The 23,839-nt window shown below is 37.9% G+C and overlaps 2 protein-coding genes across 3 annotated transcripts; one reads left to right on the top strand and one right to left on the bottom strand.

The window, feature by feature from the left end:
- Positions 1-381: 381 nt before the first annotated feature.
- On the top strand, positions 382-8,003 carry slc2a11a (solute carrier family 2 member 11a). Of its 2 annotated transcripts, none has more exons than XM_027007856.2 (11): positions 382-777; positions 1,790-1,950; positions 2,239-2,321; positions 2,483-2,612; positions 2,946-3,094; positions 3,362-3,549; positions 4,422-4,532; positions 4,872-4,973; positions 5,376-5,451; positions 5,723-5,850; positions 6,077-8,003. In XM_027007856.2, exons 1-11 carry the CDS (start codon positions 733-735, stop codon positions 6,293-6,295), a joined length of 1,392 nt encoding a protein of 463 aa, XP_026863657.2. In that variant the 5' UTR covers positions 382-732; the 3' UTR covers positions 6,296-8,003. The 2 variants fall into 2 exon arrangements, with proteins under 2 accessions (XP_026863657.2, XP_026863656.2); XM_027007855.2 differs by having other exon boundaries at positions 2,197-2,321.
- A 3,438-nt stretch (positions 8,004-11,441) lies between these two features.
- On the bottom strand, positions 11,442-22,562 carry patz1 (POZ/BTB and AT hook containing zinc finger 1). The gene is given in 9 exon segments (XM_035524384.1): positions 11,442-12,628; positions 13,959-14,171; positions 16,005-16,026; positions 16,028-16,114; positions 16,116-16,168; positions 16,705-16,876; positions 20,981-21,044; positions 21,339-21,501; positions 21,504-22,562. Coding segments are annotated over 9 exon segments (2,274 nt in total). The 5' UTR covers positions 22,546-22,562; the 3' UTR covers positions 11,442-12,170.
- Between the last annotated feature and the right edge of the window lie 1,277 nt (positions 22,563-23,839).

The raw sequence follows: 23,839 nt of genomic DNA, 5'->3' as shown, positions 1-23,839 counted from the left end.
ATACTTAGCAACCAAACAGTGGACTTTGATATATTTGATGCACTTATGATGTGAAAGCCTGTTTTCCTGGCATATTGCGAGAGAACAGCAACTCCAGGTGCAAATGACATATATCAAATCAGTTATTGTACACTTTTATCTCTCTTGTGAATAAACTGATGCACTGACACATCTGGTCATGATGAAACTGGGTAGTCGTTTGTCCAATGACTTTTGGTGCTCTAAAATGGGAAAATGTTATTTATGGACTGTATGTGCTACAAATGTCACCTGATATGGACGTCACACCCTTCAATTTAAGTTGACTGCTTTTTAAGGTCATTGTTTCTTTTATCATCTAAAGCAGTTGTGCTTTCTTTTTCTGTATCATTTAACATTTTATATTTATAATTTTCTTTAATTTAATTTTCAGTGTCATGGAATGTCATCGTTGGGCAAACACATTGAACAGACCACTAAAAAACGCGTGGCTACGGGATATAGAATTGCGTCGGTTATAGGATTATTATTTTTAAAACTAACCATATTTTATAGGAATTGCAGGGGGTTGGAATAGGCATATACGACATTTGAACGTCAGTTTTACCACGTGGAAATTGAGCTGATGATCCATTTTGTTACATTATACGCAAAACTCTCCCTCCCTCAAACGTGGTACGCACTCTTAAATGTACATTGCAAGAGCGTGGAATCGCGGTCGGTCCACCGAACCTAGTGTTTAATGTTTTCATCATGACTTCACATAGGAAAGAAACCGTCGTGTCCGAGGAACAGAAGGTGGGTAGATTAAAATGTAAGACTTTTTTCATTTATAACACTATCACGTTAAATGTATAAATTATTTTAAGAAAGATCTATAATGCTACAGATGCTCTCGTGCTACCTACGTAACACCAACCACTTTATGATTAGTACAAGGACTTTTTCATGTGAACTCAGACTGAGACTGAACACTGCTCGCGTGTTCTTTTTACTAAACCTCGCTTGTAACACAAAGTAAAACGTTAGACGAAAATAATCTGTTGAAAAGTCTTTGTCTTTTTCCTACATTCTATCACTATTCCCTCCTGCACTCCTTTATTCTGCCATATTGCGTTGTGGTTTCATTCGCGATAGGAGCCGAAAAACCAATATAATTTGTAAAGTGGCACAAAGACAGTTGCATTTAAGATGCATGAATGCTGGCAGTATAAAAGCGAGAATTCCTATAAATGACACCGTGGCCTCTTAGGGTGCTCTCAAGGTTAAGCTTCGCTCTGTGAATTTATTGATAGTGACTAAAACGTCAGAGAACACACTGTCAAACTATGAATTTCTCAAACAAAGCATAAACAATTTCTAGATTTGTACTTTCTAGAAATACATCATGAGTTTTCTTCTGTTGATGCACCTGTTTATTTTTGTTACCTATATGTGTATTAGATTAATGTCAGTACTATGTACATACCACCATTGTGTTTCATTGTTGTTGTTTATAGAAAAATGGCCACACTTTGGCTTTAATGGTAGCTTCTACTGCATTTGGGGGAACAGTACAATATGGATACAACCTCGCTATCATGAATGTACCCACTGTTGTAAGTTAGCAGGAGAGAGAGAGTGTGCATCCACCTGTATTTGTGTATTTGTCTTGATGTTGGTGTTTGTCTTTATTATTAGTCCACATGTTCTTTGGATGTGTATGAATGTGTCATATCATATCAATGTCATATCAATGAGTGTCTGGCGGTTTTATTTAATCTACTGTGCTTTCCATTACTAGAATCTGTCCTGTTATTTTTCCTTTTAGTACATTCAGAACTTCATTAATGAGACCTTTCAAGAGCGTTGGGGAATGTACTTAGAGGTGTATAAGGTGACTCTTATATGGACATTTATAGTCTCTGTCTTCTCATTGGGTGGCCTTATAGGGGCCCTTTTGGCTGGGCCAATGTCCATCCACTTTGGAAGGTACCATTTCTCTCTTAATTTCAAAATGCATAATAATAAACATTATAATACATTACACCATGATATTAAAACATTCCTCTTTTATGCTGTGTCTTAGTGTCTTAGTGAAATAATTAAACTGATTTTCCAATATACGGCCACCCTTTTCATACTCTAAAACATGCAAGTGTACTTCCATGTATTTCTGTAATAAACCCTTTTACAAATGTATAAATGTGCACTAATTCCACTGTAATTTTCCTTAAGGAAGAAGACTCTGTTACTGAATAATATCTTTCTTATGTCAAGTGCACTATTGGCCGTGACAAGCCGGACAGCTAGGTCTTTTGAGATGATCATGATCTCCAGATTTCTAGTTGGCATCAATGCAGGTATTTTACCATTTTATCAAATATGTTTTATATCAATGCTTGTTTTACAGTCATTTTTGTGTTCTTATACTTTTTACTTTATGTTAGGTTTTGAATAACCTTTCATGGGAACATCATGCTAACTCTATCAACTTGAGTATTACTTCTCTGTTCATTTGTAGGTGTCAGTATGAATGTACAACCAATGTATTTTGGGGAAAGTGCTCCTAAGCATTTACGAGGGGCTGTGTCCCTGTCCTCTGCTGTCTTCACCTCTTTTGGAGTGGTCCTGGGTCAAGTGGTGGGTCTGAGGTGGGTCTGCAAAGCAGTATAAACACCACTATCAGTACACCAGTAACATTATTGCCATGAGTAGAGATTACAAATATAGTCACTGGTCATATTTAGAGTGCATGGGTTGCATTCAGTCATGGTGAAAAAGACATTTCAGTGTTCACTTGATTTCAAATGCTCAATTGAAGTCCACTGTTAACTCTAATTAAAGTCAAAATCGCAGGATCTCAGAGAGTTTATTATTGAGAGCCATAATCAGTAGTGGCACTGTGATAAATTAAGTCCTATTTAACTTGACAGCTAGAATTTGTTATCATGATGTAACAGTGTTTTTTGTGCATGTGTCTGTAGGGAGCTCTTGGGTTGTGAGTCGTGCTGGCAATACCTGCTAGCCAGTAATGCGGTGCCAGGCTTCATTCAGCTTTTCACTCTGCCCTGGTTCCCGGAGAGTCCCCGCTATCTCCTCATTGACCGGGGAGACAAAGATGCCTGCTTGAAAGGTAAGAGGCCTCTGGCTAATTTTGGATGGTTATGATTTATTAAATCTACCTCCATAACACAAGGTTGGAAGTTTTTTGTATAGCATTTCTTTGTTTCAAACTTTGGGATCTGTAGTTGTGATATGGGAGCGTTTTAGTTCAGGGTCCACCAGCATTTTAGGAAGTCATGCAGCAAATCTCACTGAAGATAAATTATAACCCCAAAAAAGAAAGGAAGCTCTTTCCAAGCATTGTGTATGTCTGTGTGGCACGGTGTGTGCTGGTCAGCACTTCGCTTGCTGCGGGGCTGTGAGGTGCAGAGAAGTGAGCTGGATGAGATGTTGCAAGAACAGGCTGAGGTCCAGGGCAAGAGAGCCCAACAGCCCTGGGAGCTCATCGCTGACCGCTCGGTTCGCTGGCAGCTCATCTCCATCACTATCATTAGCAGTGCCATGCAGCTCTGTGGTAATGACTCGGTGAGTAATGCTACTTTTGCCTTTTCATGAGTTGATGATAAGAATAAGGGAAGCTACAGAATACATAATGCTCTGCTCTTCATATTATGTTACCATCATGCAGTGTGTCAGTGTAAGTGTTTCTCCATTGGTTTGAATAGTAAACTGACACTACACAAGAAAACACATACTGCAGTCTCATGATTACCTATAGTGTATACCAGGATTTCAAACTTTTGAGAACCCCAAAATAAATAAATAAAATACCGCCCTTTATTCACAGGAGATGTATGCATACTGATTCCTCCTATTCTTGTTCCATTTCTCCTTTCAGCAGTCATAAGTAATGGATTATGTATAGTCTTTTTTATGTCCGTATATTGGTGGGGTAGGTAGCTTTGTGGTAGTTTGCAGTGAAATTTGACATATGGCATTAATTTTTTAAAAGGATACAAAAGGTTTCTTAATCTTTTAGAAATTCATATTGATAAACCTTTATTTTGATTGAAAATACAAAAAGGGAAAATATCCTTTGATGTGAAACTCAATGCTCAAACTAGCTAGATATCTTTATTTGTCAGGTTATCTTTTTAAATTCTGAGTGATTCAGTCTAACATTTGACCTGGTACAGAAAGGAAATCAGGACAATTGACTGAAAATTAACTATGTGTGGAGCCATGTCAAAATAAATGAGTGACTCAGTAAGCTGTGTTGAGAGAATGAGTGTCAAACTTTCCCCATATCTTTTTTCCCCATGTCTCTTTCTGACACATGGCATCGACTTCTTTCGCAAATTATATTGTTTTAAAATGGCTCTTCAGGACACCTATGAAAGTATATGTCTTTCTATAGAAATGACAGACATTAAGACATTTAGTCTCCCATTTCACAGATTTACTTCTATGCATCTTACATATTTCAAGAGGCGGGTATATCTGCAGAGGACACCCAGTATGTGACCATTGGTACTGGCATATGTGAATTCACTGCCTGTATTTTGTGTGTAAGTGTTTAACAGGAGGTAATCTGCTTTCATGTTATGTAATTTTCCCTTGAGAAGAAAAGCAATTCATAAAGACTCATGATTTATAACTTTTGAGAATTCATTAATCCCAAATGTTATACTGATTCATTAAAGCTAGACAAATATTGTAATTTTGAAGGCCAAAACTACATTTTGGAGGGTTGATCTAGACTACCACAAGTAAAAGTTACCAGCTGTAATAAGATTTTATGATGCTGAAACTTAGGGTATATATAACTAACTTTTCCAATAAGAGTTTGCAAGGCTGCCTTAAAGACTTCCTTTTGTTGATGTGCATGCCTGTATGTGTGTGTTCAGAACCTTTTAATTGAACAGCAGGGCAGAAGGAATGCTTTTGGTGGGAGGTTATGCACTCATGGCAGGCTGGGCTGTAATTTTCACTGTGGCTCTTCATTTCAGGTATGTATTTTTCAGCAACAATCCCAAATTTTGTAAATAAGGAAGAAGAAGAAGAAAGCCCAATGGCCTTATGTTGTGTTAGAATTTTTAAGTTATCTGAGATTTATTGGAAATATTTTAAAGACTTAATTTATTTTATTTTATGGTTGAACTCAATACTGTGGTATTGTGAATTTAAATTAATACCAAGCCTGTACCCGACTGTTATATATTCATGTGTATTCATATAGGCATCACAGATGTACATTAAATGCACTTGCACTTATAACAGAGACAGTTCATGTTTAGGAAAATGTGTATTTCCTCCTTTAAATGAACCATTGATCTGGAGGTGGTATATTGTGAAAGAATCACCAGAGCAAAGATGAGTAGAACTTCAGAATTTTTGATACTTTTGCCCAGCATGTAGTATACTGGATGCCTTACCTGAGCATGGTCTGTGTCTTCACCTACATCCTCAGCTTTGGGATGGGACCAGGTCGGTCAAACTGTACTACTACAATATAACACTGCATTGAGTGGCACTATCCTAACTGTTCAGTTGTCCTAATTGTTCACTAAATTAGGTTTTCAGGGGTGATGACTATATTTAATGTACAAGAAATCTGATTTCTATTCCAAAAAAACCTGCCATCACATAGTTTAAAGCTATTAAATGCATTAATTAAGACAGAAGTTCAGTTAGCCAGGAAGTCACAATATTGTCATTTGGATAGTATGTTATGATAATGGGATTAATTTTCCCATAGCTGGGGTGACTGGAATTCTCCCTACTGAGATCTTTAACCAGACAGCCCGCCCCGCCGCCTACATGATCGCTGGCTCTCTAATGTGGCTTAACCTCTTTATTATAGGAATGGTATTCCCTTTCCTTGTGGTGAGTACATCAAATAATCACACAATACATGTAATTAGGCAATATTATGTAAATGTGTAAGATATGTTCAGGTCCCCTGTTTCAAGATGCTGATATCTCTTTAAAAAATTATTTAGTTGGTCAGGTTTTTTGGAGGATATATGCCTCAAGTGTGGTCATTGCAACTGTATAAGTAACATCAATTGTAGCATCTCTAATGCCTTTCTTACTTGTGTGTTTCCGTCAGAGCGGGCTAGGGCAGTTCTGCTTCGTGCCATTTGGTGCTGTCTGTCTTATCACCGCTCTGTTTGTTGGGCTAGTTCTACCAGAGACCAATGGAAAAACTCTGTCCATGATCACAAGCGAGTTCCACATGCTGAATTTCCGTGAACAAGAAAGGACAGATCCAAAGAGTAAACAAGCTCACTACCAACAGGGTGAAGTCATTCACTGTATTGCTCTGTAGAAACTGCATACATTTACACGTTGGTGTAAGGTGGTTATTTAATGTGACCACTAGGTATCGATATGGCATCGTTTCTGTTGTTACTTATTGTGGCTCTCCATCTAGGAAGTCACAGTGTAGTTGTTTTTATGTCAAAGCTTGAGCTTTGTGAAACACTAGAGAGGATTTGTTAAGTATTTCATCAGCACACTGTAAATGAAAGATAAGAGCTAGGTATAGTGTCTCAACCCATTTAGTGCACATCTGTCGAGGGGACAGAACCTGACATTATTTTTATTTTTATCAAGAAACCAAAGATGTATGCTAATAAAACAGCACCACAAGCTTATGCACCAGAATACTGCACTCCCTGGATTTTTTATTCCATTAACCCACAACACAGGACCTCTGAGAATTCCTATGCATTTGATTGTTTGTCTACTGTAGAGCAGTTAAAGAATTTAGTCACATACATGGTTATATTCGCATGTATTCTGTATTGGTTTATCTTGGCTCAGTTGGTCTTGGCCCAGACTGCAGTGTTTTCAGCATGTTGAATGTGACTGTCACCTTCTTGGTCTGTGCTGAATCTTTCCCACCATAGAGAAGTATTTTTAGCTGTATATGACTGTGGAAGACTTTTCACTGTCTGTATATAATTGAATTATGAATCATGAATTATGAATCGTGAACTTAGGTCTAAAAAACACGAAACATTTAGCTGAGTATCAACAATGATGCCAGAATATCTGCATGATGTATTATTATAGCTAAGAACAGATTAAAATCGTTGTTGCTAGGTAATTTAGCAAGCTCAGAGGCTATAGTATATGAAATTTATTATCAGAGTAGATTTAGTTAACAGAAATGGAATCCCTTTGTCTTAGCTTTCTTATTACTATTATTACCAATTATAGCAATATTGGAAGATAGTGGTTCATATCGATTATGTTCTTCTTTCTTTCTTCATTTCTATATTAATGTATAAATCTAATATCACATGCCTCTCATAACTGACTAGATTCTCAACTAGGCATTACTTTATCATCAAATTGAATTCTGTTCCAGTTGCTATACATCTGGAAATGTTGGACCAAGGCATTGTAAAATTGGACTTTTAAAAGTCTTGATGTGGATCTGGGTCTGGGCTTTGGGGGTTCTGTTCCTGACCCTAACTGTGCTAGGCCATTTATTATAAGAATCTGTGTTGAGACAGAAGTTTCTGAAAAATTAAGTTGTTTGGACATTTGAAAATTACTGATATGGGATTAGTGCTGATATGGGTATAGATATGTGCAAGGCCTGTTTTTGTATTGCTTTTGTAAGCAGGGATGCATCACCCTGACCCAAAAGGACCAGAGCTGAGCAAAGCTGATTATTTCCTTGCTTAAGCATACATACGAAATCTGGTTATTAACTGACAAGAGAGGTGTTTCTGAGCACAGAAATCAAAACAAACTGTGTTGAGCTTTGGCCCTCCAGGCCTTTTGTGCAGTCTTTCTGGAAAGGGCTGCACATACCAAATTGTAAACATAATGGAAACATGGGATAGCTTTTTCTATAATGTGTGAAGAAGTGCAGTAAATAATAAAGTACTAAGAGTTAGAAAACCTACTGAGCCATGGCCAGCTTGAAAGCTTTTCTATTTTACCTTTTTTTTCCTAGCAGTTAAGGTACAATAAAGTCTCATACATTATGTTATCTATATAATCTTCTATATTATTTGAAATACCGAATAAATATATTAAAAAGTCTAATGCTTGTGGCCTCTTTTACTGCTATTGCTATCTTATCATTACTGTTGTTCTCACTAAGGTCACTGATATTCATTTCTTCATGCATTTCATGCTTTGTCATGACCAGAATTCGTCAACAAAAAAGTGCTGTAATTAACAAAAGCATTGGGACAACTGAATATAAACGTGGCATAAACTTCATACACAATTTAACCCAGCCTTCTAATGAATGACTGTAATCTCCTACTACAGTTTGTAAAGCTTTATTATGTTAAGAATGCACAATCATCATTTTATTGCATTTTTGGCTTTGATTATGGCACTGAGCAAAATATAATGTTTTGTGGTAATATTTAATCTGTTGGTTTAAGCAGAGTTTGTTTTACTTCTTATACCATTCCTTCCTTACATGCACCAAGCTATCAGCTCTTTGTACCTTGAAGATAGCAGATGTTTGATAAGAAAAGTTAAGCTGTCAGTGTAAGTCACTGTTTTTAAACACTGAAGGAAGAACCAGATGAGCTGACCTAACATGCCAAATGTCTTCAGCTATATGTGTAAATCTCATGAGAATTCAGCAAACTAACAGCATTAAAAAGGTTTATGTCACCTGAAAGTTTTTTTTAACTATATCAAAATGAAAAGATGATGTATGCCCCACTGCACCAAAACGTTTATCACATTTTGTTGTTATAATTTGGCAACTGGGTTGGTTACCATGTGACATTTCTTCACAATTTGAATGTGGAAAATATTTCTCATGACAAAACTTAATTAGACAAATCAGACATCTGTTCATCATATTCACCCCTGCCCCCTTACATCCATCATTTTGTTGGAAGGTTAACTGCCATCCTAGTCTTAGGCAAATTGAATAAGTTTGCTTTATGTATTCCTTTGTTTTTTGCTCCATCCACCTTGGCTTTAACTTCATAAGCTTTCCAGTCTGTGCAGACGAAAAACGTCCACACTGCACGCCACCACCACGCTTCACTGTAGGGACGATGTTCTCATGGTTTGTGCCATACAAAGCACTTTACATGGAGCCCATCAGATCTTTTTCCAGATGTCTGCTGAGTCTCCAAGATGCTGTTTAGCAAAAGCTCCAAACACAATTTCCAATGGCTTTTGCAAAACAGGCTTTCTTCTTGACACTCTTTCATAAAGTCCAGCCTTGTGGAGTGTCTTGGAAATACACTTTTCCCCATCTCAGCTGCATCTGCTTCAGAGCAACCTTCAGCATCTTGGTTGCTTCTCTGATTACTGCCCTCTTTCAATAGTGCCCTGGACTTCATGTTTATGTAGGTATTGTCTCAAACTCTGGTTACTGTCTAGGACATGGTGTAAATATATTGAGATCATATAACATTTTAATTGGTTGCAGGTTCAAATAATTCAAATAATAAACTTATGGCAGTTGAGCACACTAGAATATATTTGGGTGTTTTCACATCAGTGGGGGTGAATATTTATGCAATCATCAGTTTTAATTTAGCTAACTATACTGACTTTCCTCGTGTCAATATTGTGGACTATTACGTGTCGATTCATGATATATCATTTCAAATACGTTCATTTTAATTCCAGGTTGAAAGCAAAATGAATACTAATGCAAGACACTCTAGCTTTAGTGGCAGTGCTAGAAGAGTAGGCATGTGAGTGCTCGATTGGTTTTATCTACTTGGCTGCTAAATTTCACATAGAACAGTTTGACTAGCTACAACATAATACCATGGTGGGAGTAAGAGGAAACCAAGAAACTAAGTATGAAAGCATTAAAGGAGTCCCTTTCAAAGCCAATATTACACTGTGCATTATAGCACTGAAAATATATTAAATCAAAAATGTTCTCAAATACATTTTATTTTATACTCATCTCTGTAGCAAATGAACAAAGACACAAAACAGTGTACAAAAACAAACATCAATAGAAAAGTATGTCTATATCCAAATGTCAAAAAAAAAATTAATGAAATTCGACATAAATTGCAAAGAAACAACTTATTGTCAGAACAAAAAATACCAAACATACATACAAATGTACATTTCTTTTTCTATGTGCATGTCTTTATACAAAAGTGTCAATGCAAGTCACTTTGTGTACATGGTTATGCTGAAGATGGTCCTTTTATGACAGATTTTCCTACCCATTGCTGTTCACAATCAGTACTGGGAAGGCACTTTGCAACATACGCATATAGAAAAACTTAAGCAGAATACAAATAAAACAGTGACTGAAAAATACATATTTCCAGTGATACAATGTGCCACGAAAACATGAAAAAAACATATCAGTATATAATCACTGAGCACTGAATCTTAAACAAGGCCCATCTGATTTATCAAACAAATAAAGGTTAAATGCACTCAAATCAGCCTCAGAATGCTGGAGTGGCATTGAGAGAGACACACTGGTTGACACTGACTACGAAATAATTCTTCAAACAGTGAGATGAAATTCTAGATTGACACCAACAATCTGGAGGGATTGATTGGCAAAGAGTCAAAGCAGCCTGCCACTGTGCTGTCATGAAGGGAATACCAAGCAGTTGTACAGTTCCTTTGATCTTGAAGCCCTAGTCACTATGTGTTTGAAACCTACATCAAACTGACAACCATCAACTTACTTAGATTACACATCAGTATAACAAGCCTCATATTGAAAATGTCTGTTACAAATTTCCAAGTTATTGTGAACTAAATTAGAACATGGCTGTATTTTAAAACATATTTTAATAAAAAACTAATGAATGGTAACATGATCAGCTCCCAAAATGACCAAATTAAATACATCACCAGCATTCCATCACATACACATAAAACAAGCCTCTCAGGCACACCAGAAAGCATTTGTCAGCAAGCTAGTATGATGCAGTTAAAGGTTTTCCTAACCTCTCATGTCCTTTTAATACACTGCCGACTTGTACAGTAGTTCATACCGTTAAGCTGGAGGGTACAAATAAAGGAAACAATGAAATTTAGATCAGAAACAGTGATGGCACACGCTACAGGGAAATACGCACACACAATGCCAGTTTATACAGTCACACAGTCAAAAACCTGCACACAAAAAAACTAAGAGTGAGTTTGCCGCTACCAACTTCATACAACTTAGACTTTGTTTTAAATCATAATTCTCCATTTTAAAAAGTTTCATTCATCCAGGAAGGCCAAGGAAAACGTTATATTCAAAGTATCCCACTCACAAACTAACAATGTTGGCCATATATTTATAGATATAGATATATACACATTTCTTACATATATGAACATTATACACATATAGGAATTCTTAAGTTAAGCAGGAATGTATTGAACCTTATAGAAAAAAAAAATCTGATATATTAAAAAAGCCCTCTGATTATATTACATTCTGAAGATTAAGAGACCCTGGCCCACACATTTACACATCAGTCATCGTGCTCACACACACTGAAGCTCTTTTGCTGGCCTCCTGTCAGACACAATTGAAAGACAAAATAGCACACCACAGATCTAAATTTTAACAACAACTTTTATATAAATCATTTCATAAAGGAGACAGGGACACTAATATCAATAAGTTAATAAAATATACTCTTCATTTCTTGCAATATCTTACAGTCATACCTGAAATTGGTCCCTGCTGTATATTCAAAACTCGTACACTCTGCATAACCAAAAAGAATCCATCTTGCAAAGAAATTAAATTGAGCTAACCAAAATTAGGACACAATATTTAAAATGTTTTATAATTCTCATTGATTTTAAATTGTGTCTGAAACATTCAGACATGCTGAGACATTAAATAAATGTATTTTATGGGTAGATTCTAATGGTGTAATTTATTTGAATAACAGCCAGCCCAAACTGCAAGTGGTCTGGCTTTCTCTAGAACTCAACTATTAAGTGTGTGTGTAAAATATATATATATATATATATATAAAATTAAAAATACATTTCACTACCGGGGTGGGGAATGATTCATTGTTTCACATCGACACAAAAACAAAACATGTTGGCAAACATACTTTAAAACATTAGATGACTGATAAACATTGACAGCAAGCAACACAAAAGAAAAAGTAGTTTACAATGACAGATGATAAAAGGTAGAACCATAGTTACTGTCAAACCTGTTCCCATTCAGTAAGAACATGGCCATTTTCCTCTCTGTGGAGTCATTTGTCCCCTAAGCCCATACCACTGCTCCCTACCTCAGCGTCCACTAGTGAAGACGCAAAAGCCGACTGCACAATCTGAAACCCAAACGACTCCAGCAGTGACATGTTCTGCTGGGGGGAGAAGGGTGAACCGAGGTCACCCAGGCTGGGTCCAGCCCCACTGTGTTTCTTGTGTACCCGCTGCTGGTGCTTGCTGAGGTAAGACTTTGTGCGGAAGGTCTGGCCACATTCGCCACATGCAAACTTTTTCTCCGCGTCAGTCTTTTGTTTGGAGCCACAGGCCACCGCCGCAGTGCCATTGGCCTCCCCGTTGAAGACCAGTGAGGCTGCCCTCAGCTCCTCGCCCTCAGCCTTCTGCTCAGACTTGAGGTCGGCTCCATTGGAGAGATCGCCAAATGCGGCTTCCGAACCATCAGAATCTTGATGGGGGCACTTCCCAGCATTCTCCTGCCCGTCTGAGGTAAACACAGAGTGGGGTGGGGGTGGAAAGATCAGAGGAAATGAGATGTGGCAGAGGCAGAGAGGGAAAGAGGGGGAAAAGAGAAAGAACCTCACATTAGGCAAGATATGTAGATCAACTTACCATTACCTGCACAAGTCTTTGAACGCAAACAAGAACTTGATACAAAGGTACATTACTGAAACAATTTAAAAGGAAGGAATTAAACGTTTTAACAAGCACAGTAATGAAAATCCCACTGGTTTTTATATAGATTAAACTGAACAGGCAAATGTCTTGCTCATTACTTTTGCAACAACATCATCTCTATTTGGACACAATAGTTGATTTGCGTTTGTTCAGAATCGAAACAACAAATGACTACACACTGGCCAATTGATTCACTCTTATCAACACATCGTGATTGCCTTTGTATGTATAAAAGTATGATCCAAGTCCAACCACTGTGTCCCACTGTTTTCCTTTTCTATCTTAAATAAAAGTCAGCAGCAAATCAAATGCACAATGTCTAATAAATAAGTAAAAACAACAGCCACTATACATGACCCTACATGTGTGAGCACAAAACAATATCCAGTGAATACAGCAACACTAGAAAGTGTTCAGCCTCTAATTCTACCATCAGCAGGCCAATCAACTTATATAGCTGGCAGCTTGTAGTTTGCAAAGTGAACTCCAATAAAAGAAGAAGTATTTATCACATGTCTGAATTATCCATGAATTGTTGTGTGGCAATATCAAAAGATGTAACAGATCAACCTGAAAAGACTACTGTAAAGACTTTAATATGTCTCCAAAACAACTAGGTTTTCATAGATGCACGCTTTGGTGCTTGTCCAGGATACTGTGTTTCTTATTAAATCTTCTCTTATATAATTAATTTATATTTCAGGATGTACACAAAGGAACCTTCACAGAAATGTCTGAAAACTAAATAATTTTCACATTGTGTACAAAATCAGAGAAGGCACTAATTACCAATACAACAACTCAAGATAGTGTGGATCACTTGGAACAAAGTCAGCCAGCATAAACAACATAAACAAACAAACAAACAAACAACACCCCCCCCCAAAAAAAATAATAAAATAAAATAAAATATATATATATAGTTTATATATAGTTTAGCTTTCTTGAAGGTTCCTTGTAATACATTTGGCAGGTGTTGTTCCTAACCATTCAGAAAACCTGATTCTAATTATTTTTCAAAAGAGCAGATCAAGTACATCCTACACTGAGCCATTAGTCGTAACAGCTTATATCTTATGTTGCAAAAGCAGTGTTCGGCTCATCCCACGCCCACCCTCCGGCTGGCCCATACTGACCTGCGAGAGGCCCATGCAGAGAGAAGCCTGATGCTCCAGTAGAGCGACACTCCCAGACATAGGGAGTCGTCCCTGGCCTGCCAAGGAGCAGCTCAGGCTGCAAGCCAAGGGCAGGAGGGCCTGGCTGGGGGAGAACCGGAGGCCCTGAAAGCCCCCGAAATGACCCCTCAGTCTCAGGAAAGGTAACCAGGAGCCGGCGACTGGTGCAAAGCTCTACACCATTATCAACCATCCCAACAAGGGAGAAAGGAGATGAGGGATAGACAGAAGGAGAGACAGGGAGGCCAGGGGGAAATTTTCTGTCAAGTACACCCAGAATGATGATTAACTTCACATCAGTTCGTGTACACACCACACTGGGTAGTTACTCACCATAGCTTGAATTATGTACTTTTAGTGTACAATTCAAGTGCAGTTTGAGCAATACCACAAGTGAATGAATCTTTTTCCTTCATTACTTGCCAAGCCTGCAGACATATTGTTGGAGCCCATCTTAAAAAACACGAGTGATGATTTCAGCACTGATGTAAAGTTAATGCCTCATTTCTGATGTTTTTCTATTTCTTATATTCTTTCATTTTTGGAGCCTGCATTGTTTCCTTAAAATAACTCAGAAAACATATCATAATTATGTAAATAACCACATAATATAAATAATCCTAACCACAAATATGCATTACCAAGTACTTTCAGCTGAGTACTGCAAAATGAACTGATATTTGCTAAATAAGTATATATTTTATAACTTAATATAATAGTAATTTAATATAATTCTCTCTAAAGCAACACTCAATTTTTCCCAGTGCTCTTACCACCACTAAAAGTTGACCAAAATGCCAAGCATCACAGTATGTAGGAAAAAAAAAAGCCTAATAGAAACATCTTTGGAACATGGAAAAACACTTGCACTCAACAACCAAGACCAAATTCTTCTTCTCCAATATCCTCTCAGCATACCCCCAACAACAGGCTGCTGGTTTCCATGGCAATAATTGTATGAAAAAAGGTCCATTAAAAAAAGTGCACAAAAAAATACAGGCCTAAATTTGCACATGCATTAATGGAAGAAACATTTGTTTAGCCAGCATGTGATGGAAATGACAGAAAGAAACAGACAGAAATATGTTGCCATGCTAACCTCGGTAGTGTAAGGTTTCCATAACAGACAAAGCTGGTAGGGCTGCAACCATTGATTCATTCTTTTACATTAGGCAAACAAGCACCAAACTTATTTCAACACAATCACAGCAATTTGGTGTGAAATTAAAAACACTCGCCTGATCTTAGACTTTGCAGAATGTCAGGAAAATAAAATGTTAACCATCTTAAGTTTCAAAATTTCAAAAACCTTGCTTAAAAAATTTTTATTTCTTAAAAGATAGACAACTGAGGCTTCCAAACTAACAGAACATTGCAGCCTTACTCAAATGTGCACCTTGACCTCACAGAGCAAGAGCCAGTTTCAGTGTAAATACATGCAGTGCAGTAGCCACCAGACTGGTCAGCCATTTACTCCTGTGGATCGAACTGAAAAAGCTTATAAAGTCAAGATTAAACACCAGCCTTTTCAGATGCTCCAATCAGACTTACTCTCCAATGTCCAACTGAAAACCTGACTGGATTTGTCTGTTTAAACAAGCTATTTGCTTGTGATAATTTGCTGAAAAGTAAGAAGGCCACATTCCAATACCTCATATGGATATGAACCTGATATTAATAAGAATCAAATGTGCACATCTAAGAATTTAAATGAGTTCAACACATTTCACCTCTTTATTCAGATTATTCTAAATATTTTTCCTCTTTCAAAATCCCAGTTTAAGATGAACACAACTCTAAGATACACTACATAAAGTTTACATCTTCTGAAATAGAAGTCCTGAAGTACCTTCCGGTGACTGGAGAAATTAGTGCAACAATATGGACCATGTAAGTGTGTATGTGAGGGAGGGCTATTCGCAAGCAGATATTAAGCAGCAGGGTGAAATAGCGAGCGAGCAAGTGAGCGAGCGAATGATAAGGACGCTGTGGGGGAGGCTTGCTTGCCTTCCACTGCGCATTGGCGTCCCTGAGTGGTAGGGGGCGCCGTTGTGCATCTGTGGCCCATTGGAACGCGGCTCTGGGAACTGGTGTGCTGTGGAGGAAGGGAGCATGGAACGAGCCGTGGTGCGTTTTTACATGTACCTTTAGGTAGGACGCAGTGGAAAAACCTGACACCATCGGAGGAGCAAAAAGCAAAACAACAAGCAGAAGGAAAAATGGAACAAGCAGGGTCTTGTTTTACATTACGATTACAATTTCCTATTTCTCTGAGATATGGTAGAAAGAAAAAAACAAAAAAAGAACCCAAACACTTTTCACTGTTAATGAACTATGAACTCAACTCAACTACAGATTCAGGGACCTATAACTGCAGTAGCAATCCACAACTGTTGATCTAAATAACACTCCATAAACATGTTTTCATAGGCCTGAATTAAGCAATATTCAAATGGGAAAATGTGGAAGTGCTTGTATGTATGAGTGAATGCAATTTTTCATGTTAGCACAGTTAGTGAATCAAAGTTCAACCAATGCTTCTATCCTTAGTTCCAACATCAGCGTTACATATTTGTCATTGTGTGTCCACACTTGTAAGCATAGTCTATCTTTTTGCAAATGCAGGTGTGTCCTATGCAAAGTAGCAATTTGTAGTTTGCATCTGATTTGCCATCAGATGCAGAATTAGTTTGTGTATCAGGGTTACCTTTATTGCATATGCCACAGTAGTTGTGAGGTCCTTCACTGTGTTTTTTCAGGTGGTCTGTCATATATGCAGCGCGTAAAAACTTTCCACACACTTGGCATGGTATCTTATCTTCATGGCAGGCCAGGTGTGACCGCAGACGATCTCGTGTTGCAAAAGATGCATTACAAACCTATAAAAAAAGGCAATTGTGACTTTCATTTATGTTTTAAGATCTTTTGCAAACTTAAAAATAAATTTTTATATTAAAAGAAGCCACTACAAGATAAAAAGCTAGAGGCAGGTCAATAAATAGGCCATATTTCATATGGGCTTCTATTTTTCAGCACTGGCCAGTGAAGATACAAATATTATAGGTTATGGGACCTTTCCTATACAGAGACGATTGTAGCCTTTCCTTCATAAATGATCTGTATTCAAGTATAATCCAATATCTGCATTGGCTGTCAGTCACACTGGAAGTAAACAATTTTTTTAATCACCCCCTTTTAAAACAAACAAATAAATAATAATAATAATAATAATAATAATAATAATAATAATAATAATAAATAGATAGATATAACCACAAGCGGCAATTCCAGGTCTAAGCAAGTCTGACATGACTTGCAACATGGACGCAAAAACCACCTGCCATGGACACATGACATTCTGACTTTATCCACCATTTCCCAAGGATGTTGTGAACAAGGTGGTTAGATATCAATGAAATAGTTTTCTGATTAACTGGACATGTGAATGAGGTGCTTGCAAATTTAACAAGAAAGTACAGACAGACATGCACAAACCTGCTTTACATATTCCCAGTACTGTACTGGTCAAAATAATGTCTGTTCATTGTGTATTGGTCCTGTCTTGTATTTCTTGTATGGTATTATTGCACTGTATTGTATTGTTTGCACTTGGTTTGTGTTGCACCATGGTCCTGGAGGAACATCGTTTCATTTTGCTGTGTACTTTTATATAGCTGAAATGACAATAAAGCCTTTTGAACCTTTGAACCTTTGATTAAAGGTTTTAAAATGTATACAGTAGCAAATGTGAAAATCTGTTCAGTGCTGCTCTATTGTTTGTTGCACCACACAGCAAGTAGTGGATGCCTTAGAACTAGTGTTAATGTATAGAATTAAGTTCCACTAAATGTTACAACTGGTTAGCTGTTACGGGACTGAGTGAAAGGCTATGAGCATGTGCCTGGTTTACTCTGAACTTGGTTTTTTATATTTTTACATCACAATTGTGAAAACATTTTAAACACTTTTAAAAACTCAAGGTGTTTAAAATGTACAAACTGGCATGTTGGTTCTAATGTGAAATGGTGGTGAATTTCTAAGTTTAGCTTTTGCTGATGGTATAAAAACATAAGAACCATGTGCTGTTGTAATAGCCTACATTGATTATATAATAATATGACTGCAAGTACACTTGTGCGACCCTGTTTACTGTGATGTTCTATACAGTATTTCATTAAACATAATTAACTTTTACACTGTATCATATATTCATACAAACTAGACTTACTGGGGGGCTTCAGGAAGTTTATGTGAACAAGTATTTGAGGTATCTTGTAGGTTAAGCCATGCAGTTAAGCCATGCAGTAAATTTGTACTCCTTTTGTCAAAAGATATGTAATTTGTACATAATTCAGCTCATTTAGCAAACCTCTGAGAGATAACAAGAATGAAATAAATGTGACATAGCTATTGTAGTGAGTTTTCATCTTGCATACAGTTGCCTAGACGTTTGAATATCCATCAGCCTGTCAATTTACCACAAAACAGCTTTGTTCTTTCCAATTGCTGGGAAGATATTGCATTCCTGTAACTTTTTTTTAAAATAATATTAACACATCAAGCACACTTCAAATTAAAGTTGTGAAGTATTGTGTGAAGTTTAGATGTGAATTAAATGAGTGAAAGCATATGTTAAAGACTGTGACCACACACATTGGCAAGATGATAAGTAAAAAGCCAAATGTCAGTTTGATTGTGTGTGTTTGAGTGAGAGAGAAAGAGAGAGAGTGTTTAGGAAAGCCACAGAGGTGTGTGTTGGTATGTGAGGGGCAGCGTTTAGGTTAAATCTAGAGGTAGGGGTGTGTAGGGGTGTGTAGGGGTGTGTGTGTGTATGAGAGAGAGAGAGAGAGAGAGAGAGAGAGAGAGAGAGAGAGAGAGAGAGAGAGAGAGAGAGAGAGAGATAGAATGAGAGAGAAAGAAAGACGATGTTAGGTAAACCATAGCGGTAGGTAGGTAGGTAGGTGTGTATGTGTATGAGAGAGAGACAGACAGAAAGGGTGAAAACGAAAGACGGTGTTTAGGTAAACCACAGAAGGGTGGGTGGGGTTGTGCGAGTCTGGGTGGGAGAGGCAGTGTTTAGGTGAACACTAGAAGTGGGGAATTGTGTTTGTGTTTGTGTCACTGTGAATTCTGGTGAGATTTTGAGTACTTGGTGCTGGTATAAAAAGCTAAGAACTGTACTGTGCTGAGCTAAAGGCCTGTGCTGATTATATGATACTATGACTACAAGTAGTGCATGTCTTATGAATATTTAAACTTTACAAACTGGCATGTTCATTCCATAATCTTCTGAATCTGACATCAATGTACAACATCAGACTGTCAATACATGCATGTCTGTAAATTTCTGTGTGGATTTGAACTACCTTTCCTGTCCATTTAGGGATTTGAACACAAGGCCTATGAATAAGTGCAAAATAGGTAATTCTGCACCGTAGAGCCTCCCAGTGTCATAACTGGTTCAATTTTTGCTGGCAACATCAGACTGTCATTACATGTGTGTCTGTAGAATTTTGTGTCGAAGTGACATGCTGTTCCTGATTATAAGCAAAATGGGTAATTCTGCACTATAGGGCCTCCCGGTGATGAAATTGCCTCAAACAATACAATTTTCTTCAGGATGGTAGTGTGGATATACATTTCCATTCTGGTCAAACTCAGACTATGAGAGCATTTCAGTGATATGACTAAGAAAAGTGATACTCATACCCCTTTGATCAATATGATGCAGCCACATACAGTCAAAAAGTAAATAATTATTAAAAATGTTTAGTTTCAGACACTAAAGATTATTTCAAGACCTGGTTTGATGTGATTGAATGAAAATCCTAGGACTAGTCCAAAAAGAGCAAATTTTCTACAATTAATGAATGTGCCAAAACTTAACAGTTTTGAGAAGCACTTCCAGTTGCAAAGTTGTTTGGACTCCTGCATGGAATCATTTAAATCCAGTTTTATGTTCCTAAGTGTAAATATGTAGGAGATGTACTTGATTTTCTGGATAGTGCCCCCTAATGGCCAAATCTTTTGGCCAAACTCTACAGAGTCACAGAGAATCCTTACATATCCACAGAATTTAAGTTTCATCATGATTAGTCAATGTTAAGTTTGTCAAATGACTTCTGAATGCTTATTGGCCAATGGTGATCAATTTTTGATATTGCTAATCCTTAATTATCTTTGCATATTATCGCTAAAGTATGCAGCATGCAAAGTTTCAGTTGATCTGATGTTGCGATGCTGAGATATAGTATTATAGGGTTTATAGCACTCCCTATTGACATACATTCGCAAAAACAAATAAGGCTCCCCAGTGACCTAAACAGCATATGAAATTTCATAAAAATTGAATTAAGCATTCATGAGTTATAGCCATTTAGGCAAAATATGTGTTTAACCAAAAATAATAATTTGCATATTGTGGCCATATTGTTTTGAAATGTCAAAATATTTTTGATCATTATTGAGGTTCGGAGTCTACTGAGTATTTTGGCACCAAAACTGTGGTGATTGGGTGAAAAACCTAGGACTGGTTCGTAAAAGTAGGTTTGCTTATTATGCAAATTAGCAAAAAAATTCTAAGTGGATGGAGCTAAATTGTTCTTCAGGTTTTTTTGTTTGGCCTGATCCAAGGAATTAATTGGAAGTGGAATTCTGTTTCTAGGACTTACGGTGTGTGAGTTATGCACTGGAAAACGTTTGGGTACACCATAGCACCACCTATAGTCTGATCAGGCCAGAGTTGTGCACCTGAGTAGAGGGAGGGACTACTACCTATTGACCAAGTTTCATGTCTGTAGGACTTACGGTTTGGTTTGCATGACTCGTTTTAAGGGAGAAGAAGAAGAAGAAGAAGAAGAAGAAGCAGAAGACTAACAAAAACAATAGGGATCCAAGCACTACTAGTAACGCATTTAAAAATATCAGAACTATTTAAAAATACTTGACTTAAAACTCAGTAAGCAGAGTTCAGTATCTCTCACCTGACATTTATGAGGTCTTTCTGTGGTATGCACCTGTTTGATGTGTCCATTTAGATGGTCTGGCCTGCAAATACATCAAAGATACCAAAAAAGGCAATGAGAGAAAAAAAAAAAAAAAGTTATATATATATATATATATATATATATATATATATATATATATATATATATATATATATATATATATATATATATATAAAGCATCTATTTATTCATTTTAAGACCAAACCTACTTTTATATGTTTTATTTAAATACATTTCCTTAAAAATACTTTTTTCAATCACACTTTCTACAGTTTAATGCTGGCATGTCTACTAAGACATCAACCAATAAGAGTAAATATGTATTCAACATAACTCACCTTGAAAAAAACCCTTTCCGCAGCTCTGACAGACGTATGGTTTACCCACAGAGCCATCGTGAGAACGCACATGGTAGGACATTCTATCCTTACGTTTGAAGCGCAACCCACACACTGGGCAAGCGTAAGGCTTTTCACCGGAGTGTGATAGCTTGTGTCGTTTAGGTGATAGACGTCTCTGAAAACCTTCCCACAGAGGTCGCATCCACGTGTCGCCTTGTCCTCATCTCGTTTACGACTGCTGTCCGTTGCGCTGTGCGCGGGCAGTCCATTTTCGTGCAATCCGGACTGGGAGTGAGGGATCATTGAAGGGATGTCCACCGATACCAGTTCTCTCCCAGTGCTGACTCCACCGCTAAAAGTTGCGTGTTGTGCTTCGTGGTTCCTTAGCTGGACAGTGTCTGTAAACATTTTACCACAAATTCCACACGGAAATAGGCCTTCGTTTTCATTAGTAGTACCGTTATTGTATGTGATGGGGCCAATCGCGGATTCTTTTTTCGGTCGTCCTCTGCCTCGTTTGGAGCCAGTAGAGCCCTCACCGTTCAAGGGACTCCCGGTAAAATCTGAAGGGGAGACGAGCAGCCTTCCAGCCGTTATGGGTGGATGGGAACTGTCGCTAGAACGTGTCGGACCAGTGCCACCGTCACTATTAATATTGTGTGATTGCCCGTTGTTGGTAAACACTGCACCGTTTGGCGTATCCGCGTGCAAGGGATTTGACAGCTCCGGGTTCCCTGAAGCACGGTGAAAGCTGTGGTCTCCTCCTCGCGAAGGAGGAACGAGAATCTGAACATTGGATTGCTTGATCACCTCCTGACAGATTTCGATGACAGAGCGCATTAGCAGAAACTTCGCCGCTGTCATCAGCTCCGGAAAGCATTCCAGGCGCACTACAATCTTTGAGGTGTACGCGAAGTCCAAAATGTCTCTAAAAACTTTGGGGCTTATCGTGTGCATTTCCAGTTCTTTACCTTCGCCGTCACCTTCGGTTTGACAGCTGAACACTGACTCAAAATATTCACTACATGCAGCGAGTACCGCTTTATGGGCAGGAAAGCTTTCTTCTCCGACGCGTAAGATCACATCGCAAAACCTGCCTCCATCTTTTCTCTGACTGTTGAGGTTATGTAGCATCTCGGCGCTATGCTTGCTCACCTGGTATGTATATGAAGAATTCCACGACTGTTCCGTTCTCTCCATGCCGCCCTCATTCAACAACGACGTCTAACACATGTGACAAAGAGGGTGACAACGTAAATGGAAAACCAGCCCCTGGGGGTCCGTGGAAAAATAAACAAAAACCTTTCAACAACGACCACCCCTCTTCGTTTTAGCAACTAACATGTTAGCAAGGAAAAATGGCAGCCCCCCAGCTTCCTGTGAACTTTGACCTTTGTTTGGAGGGAGGGGTATGGTTCTTGCTTTATTTCGTCTGCTGAGAAAAATAGGATCGCTTTGTACCAGTGACAGTGAAACCAAACTCTACTAACGTATTTTCACAAACCAAATGTATTGCTAGACTTAAGATCATGTTTTAATTAATTTTACATATTGTTTATGTTCCTTGTCTCTTCTCCCTCTGTCGCGTTATGAATTCACATCCTTGTTTTCCAGCAATCCCCCCTCCCCCTCCCATACCCCTCCCCCAAAAGACAATTACATTCAGCGAACAAAAGCGGACTACACTGCAGCACTTTGCTCCAACCAGACTTAATCCGATTCTAATACAAATAGTGAATGGCATATGCAGACGTTCTCCTGAACCGATAAATACTCAGGGCTCCGCCCCCTTCAAGGTCTCAAAGGGGAAAAGCAAACCACCCCCTCCCCCAAGTTTCATATTAACCCACCTACAACCAACTCAATACTATTAGCATATCTATAGCTAGTTATGTCGGCATTCCAATAAACCAGTTTAATACATTTCCTTAACAACATTATTATTTCTTGCTATTTAACTCGAAACATTAATATTTTGTACAGTCATCGTGTGGAACAGCTAGCATGTCTGGCCAAGTTAACGCAATTGCTAAATTTCCGTTTAAAGCCTACGCCTTTGAAACAGTTCCCTCGAGTTTTTCTGGTCACATTGCGAAGTTATATTTGCCTAACCCTCTATAACCATAAAAGCAGAAGAGGTGCTATATTATCTGTCTCACATATAACCCCAGAACGGACACAGTCTACCCATATACCCTGTACGTCGCATTTATATTGAGGCTTTGTTCTCGATTCCAATTGGTCAAAAGATGCCTTACCGCATAATTTAGGAATCTTACCTACTGCAAGGAAAATCAAAAGATAAAAATTAATGTGCTCTTTCTAATTTATAATAGGATATTTTTGTATTTGTTTATTAATAAAAGCATCGAAGTACAGTTAGTTTAAAAAAAGACAACAACGAAGTGTTGCATCGCACAGTGCATGAACCGATGTCCATGTAGTATCAGATCGGGCAGATAAGCAACGTCAGCCATGGGCCACAGGTGTGATA

Source organism: Electrophorus electricus, chromosome 3 (assembly GCF_013358815.1).
Source record: "Electrophorus electricus isolate fEleEle1 chromosome 3, fEleEle1.pri, whole genome shotgun sequence".
Taxonomy (NCBI): domain Eukaryota; kingdom Metazoa; phylum Chordata; class Actinopteri; order Gymnotiformes; family Gymnotidae; genus Electrophorus; species Electrophorus electricus.
This window is presented reverse-complemented; position numbering and strand designations above follow the sequence as displayed.

What these genes read in the sequence shown, in the direction of transcription:
- slc2a11a (XM_027007855.2), top strand. Translation starts at nt 733, where the DNA reads ATGACTTCACATAGGAAAGAAACCGTCGTGTCCGAGGAACAGAAG. An exon ending in TCTAGTTGGCATCAATGCAG is followed by an intron (nt 2,322 to 2,482) that starts GTATTTTACCAT and finishes GTTCATTTGTAG; the next exon opens with GTGTCAGTATGAATGTACAA. An exon ending in TGGTATTCCCTTTCCTTGTG is followed by an intron (nt 5,851 to 6,076) that starts GTGAGTACATCA and finishes TGTTTCCGTCAG; the next exon opens with AGCGGGCTAGGGCAGTTCTG.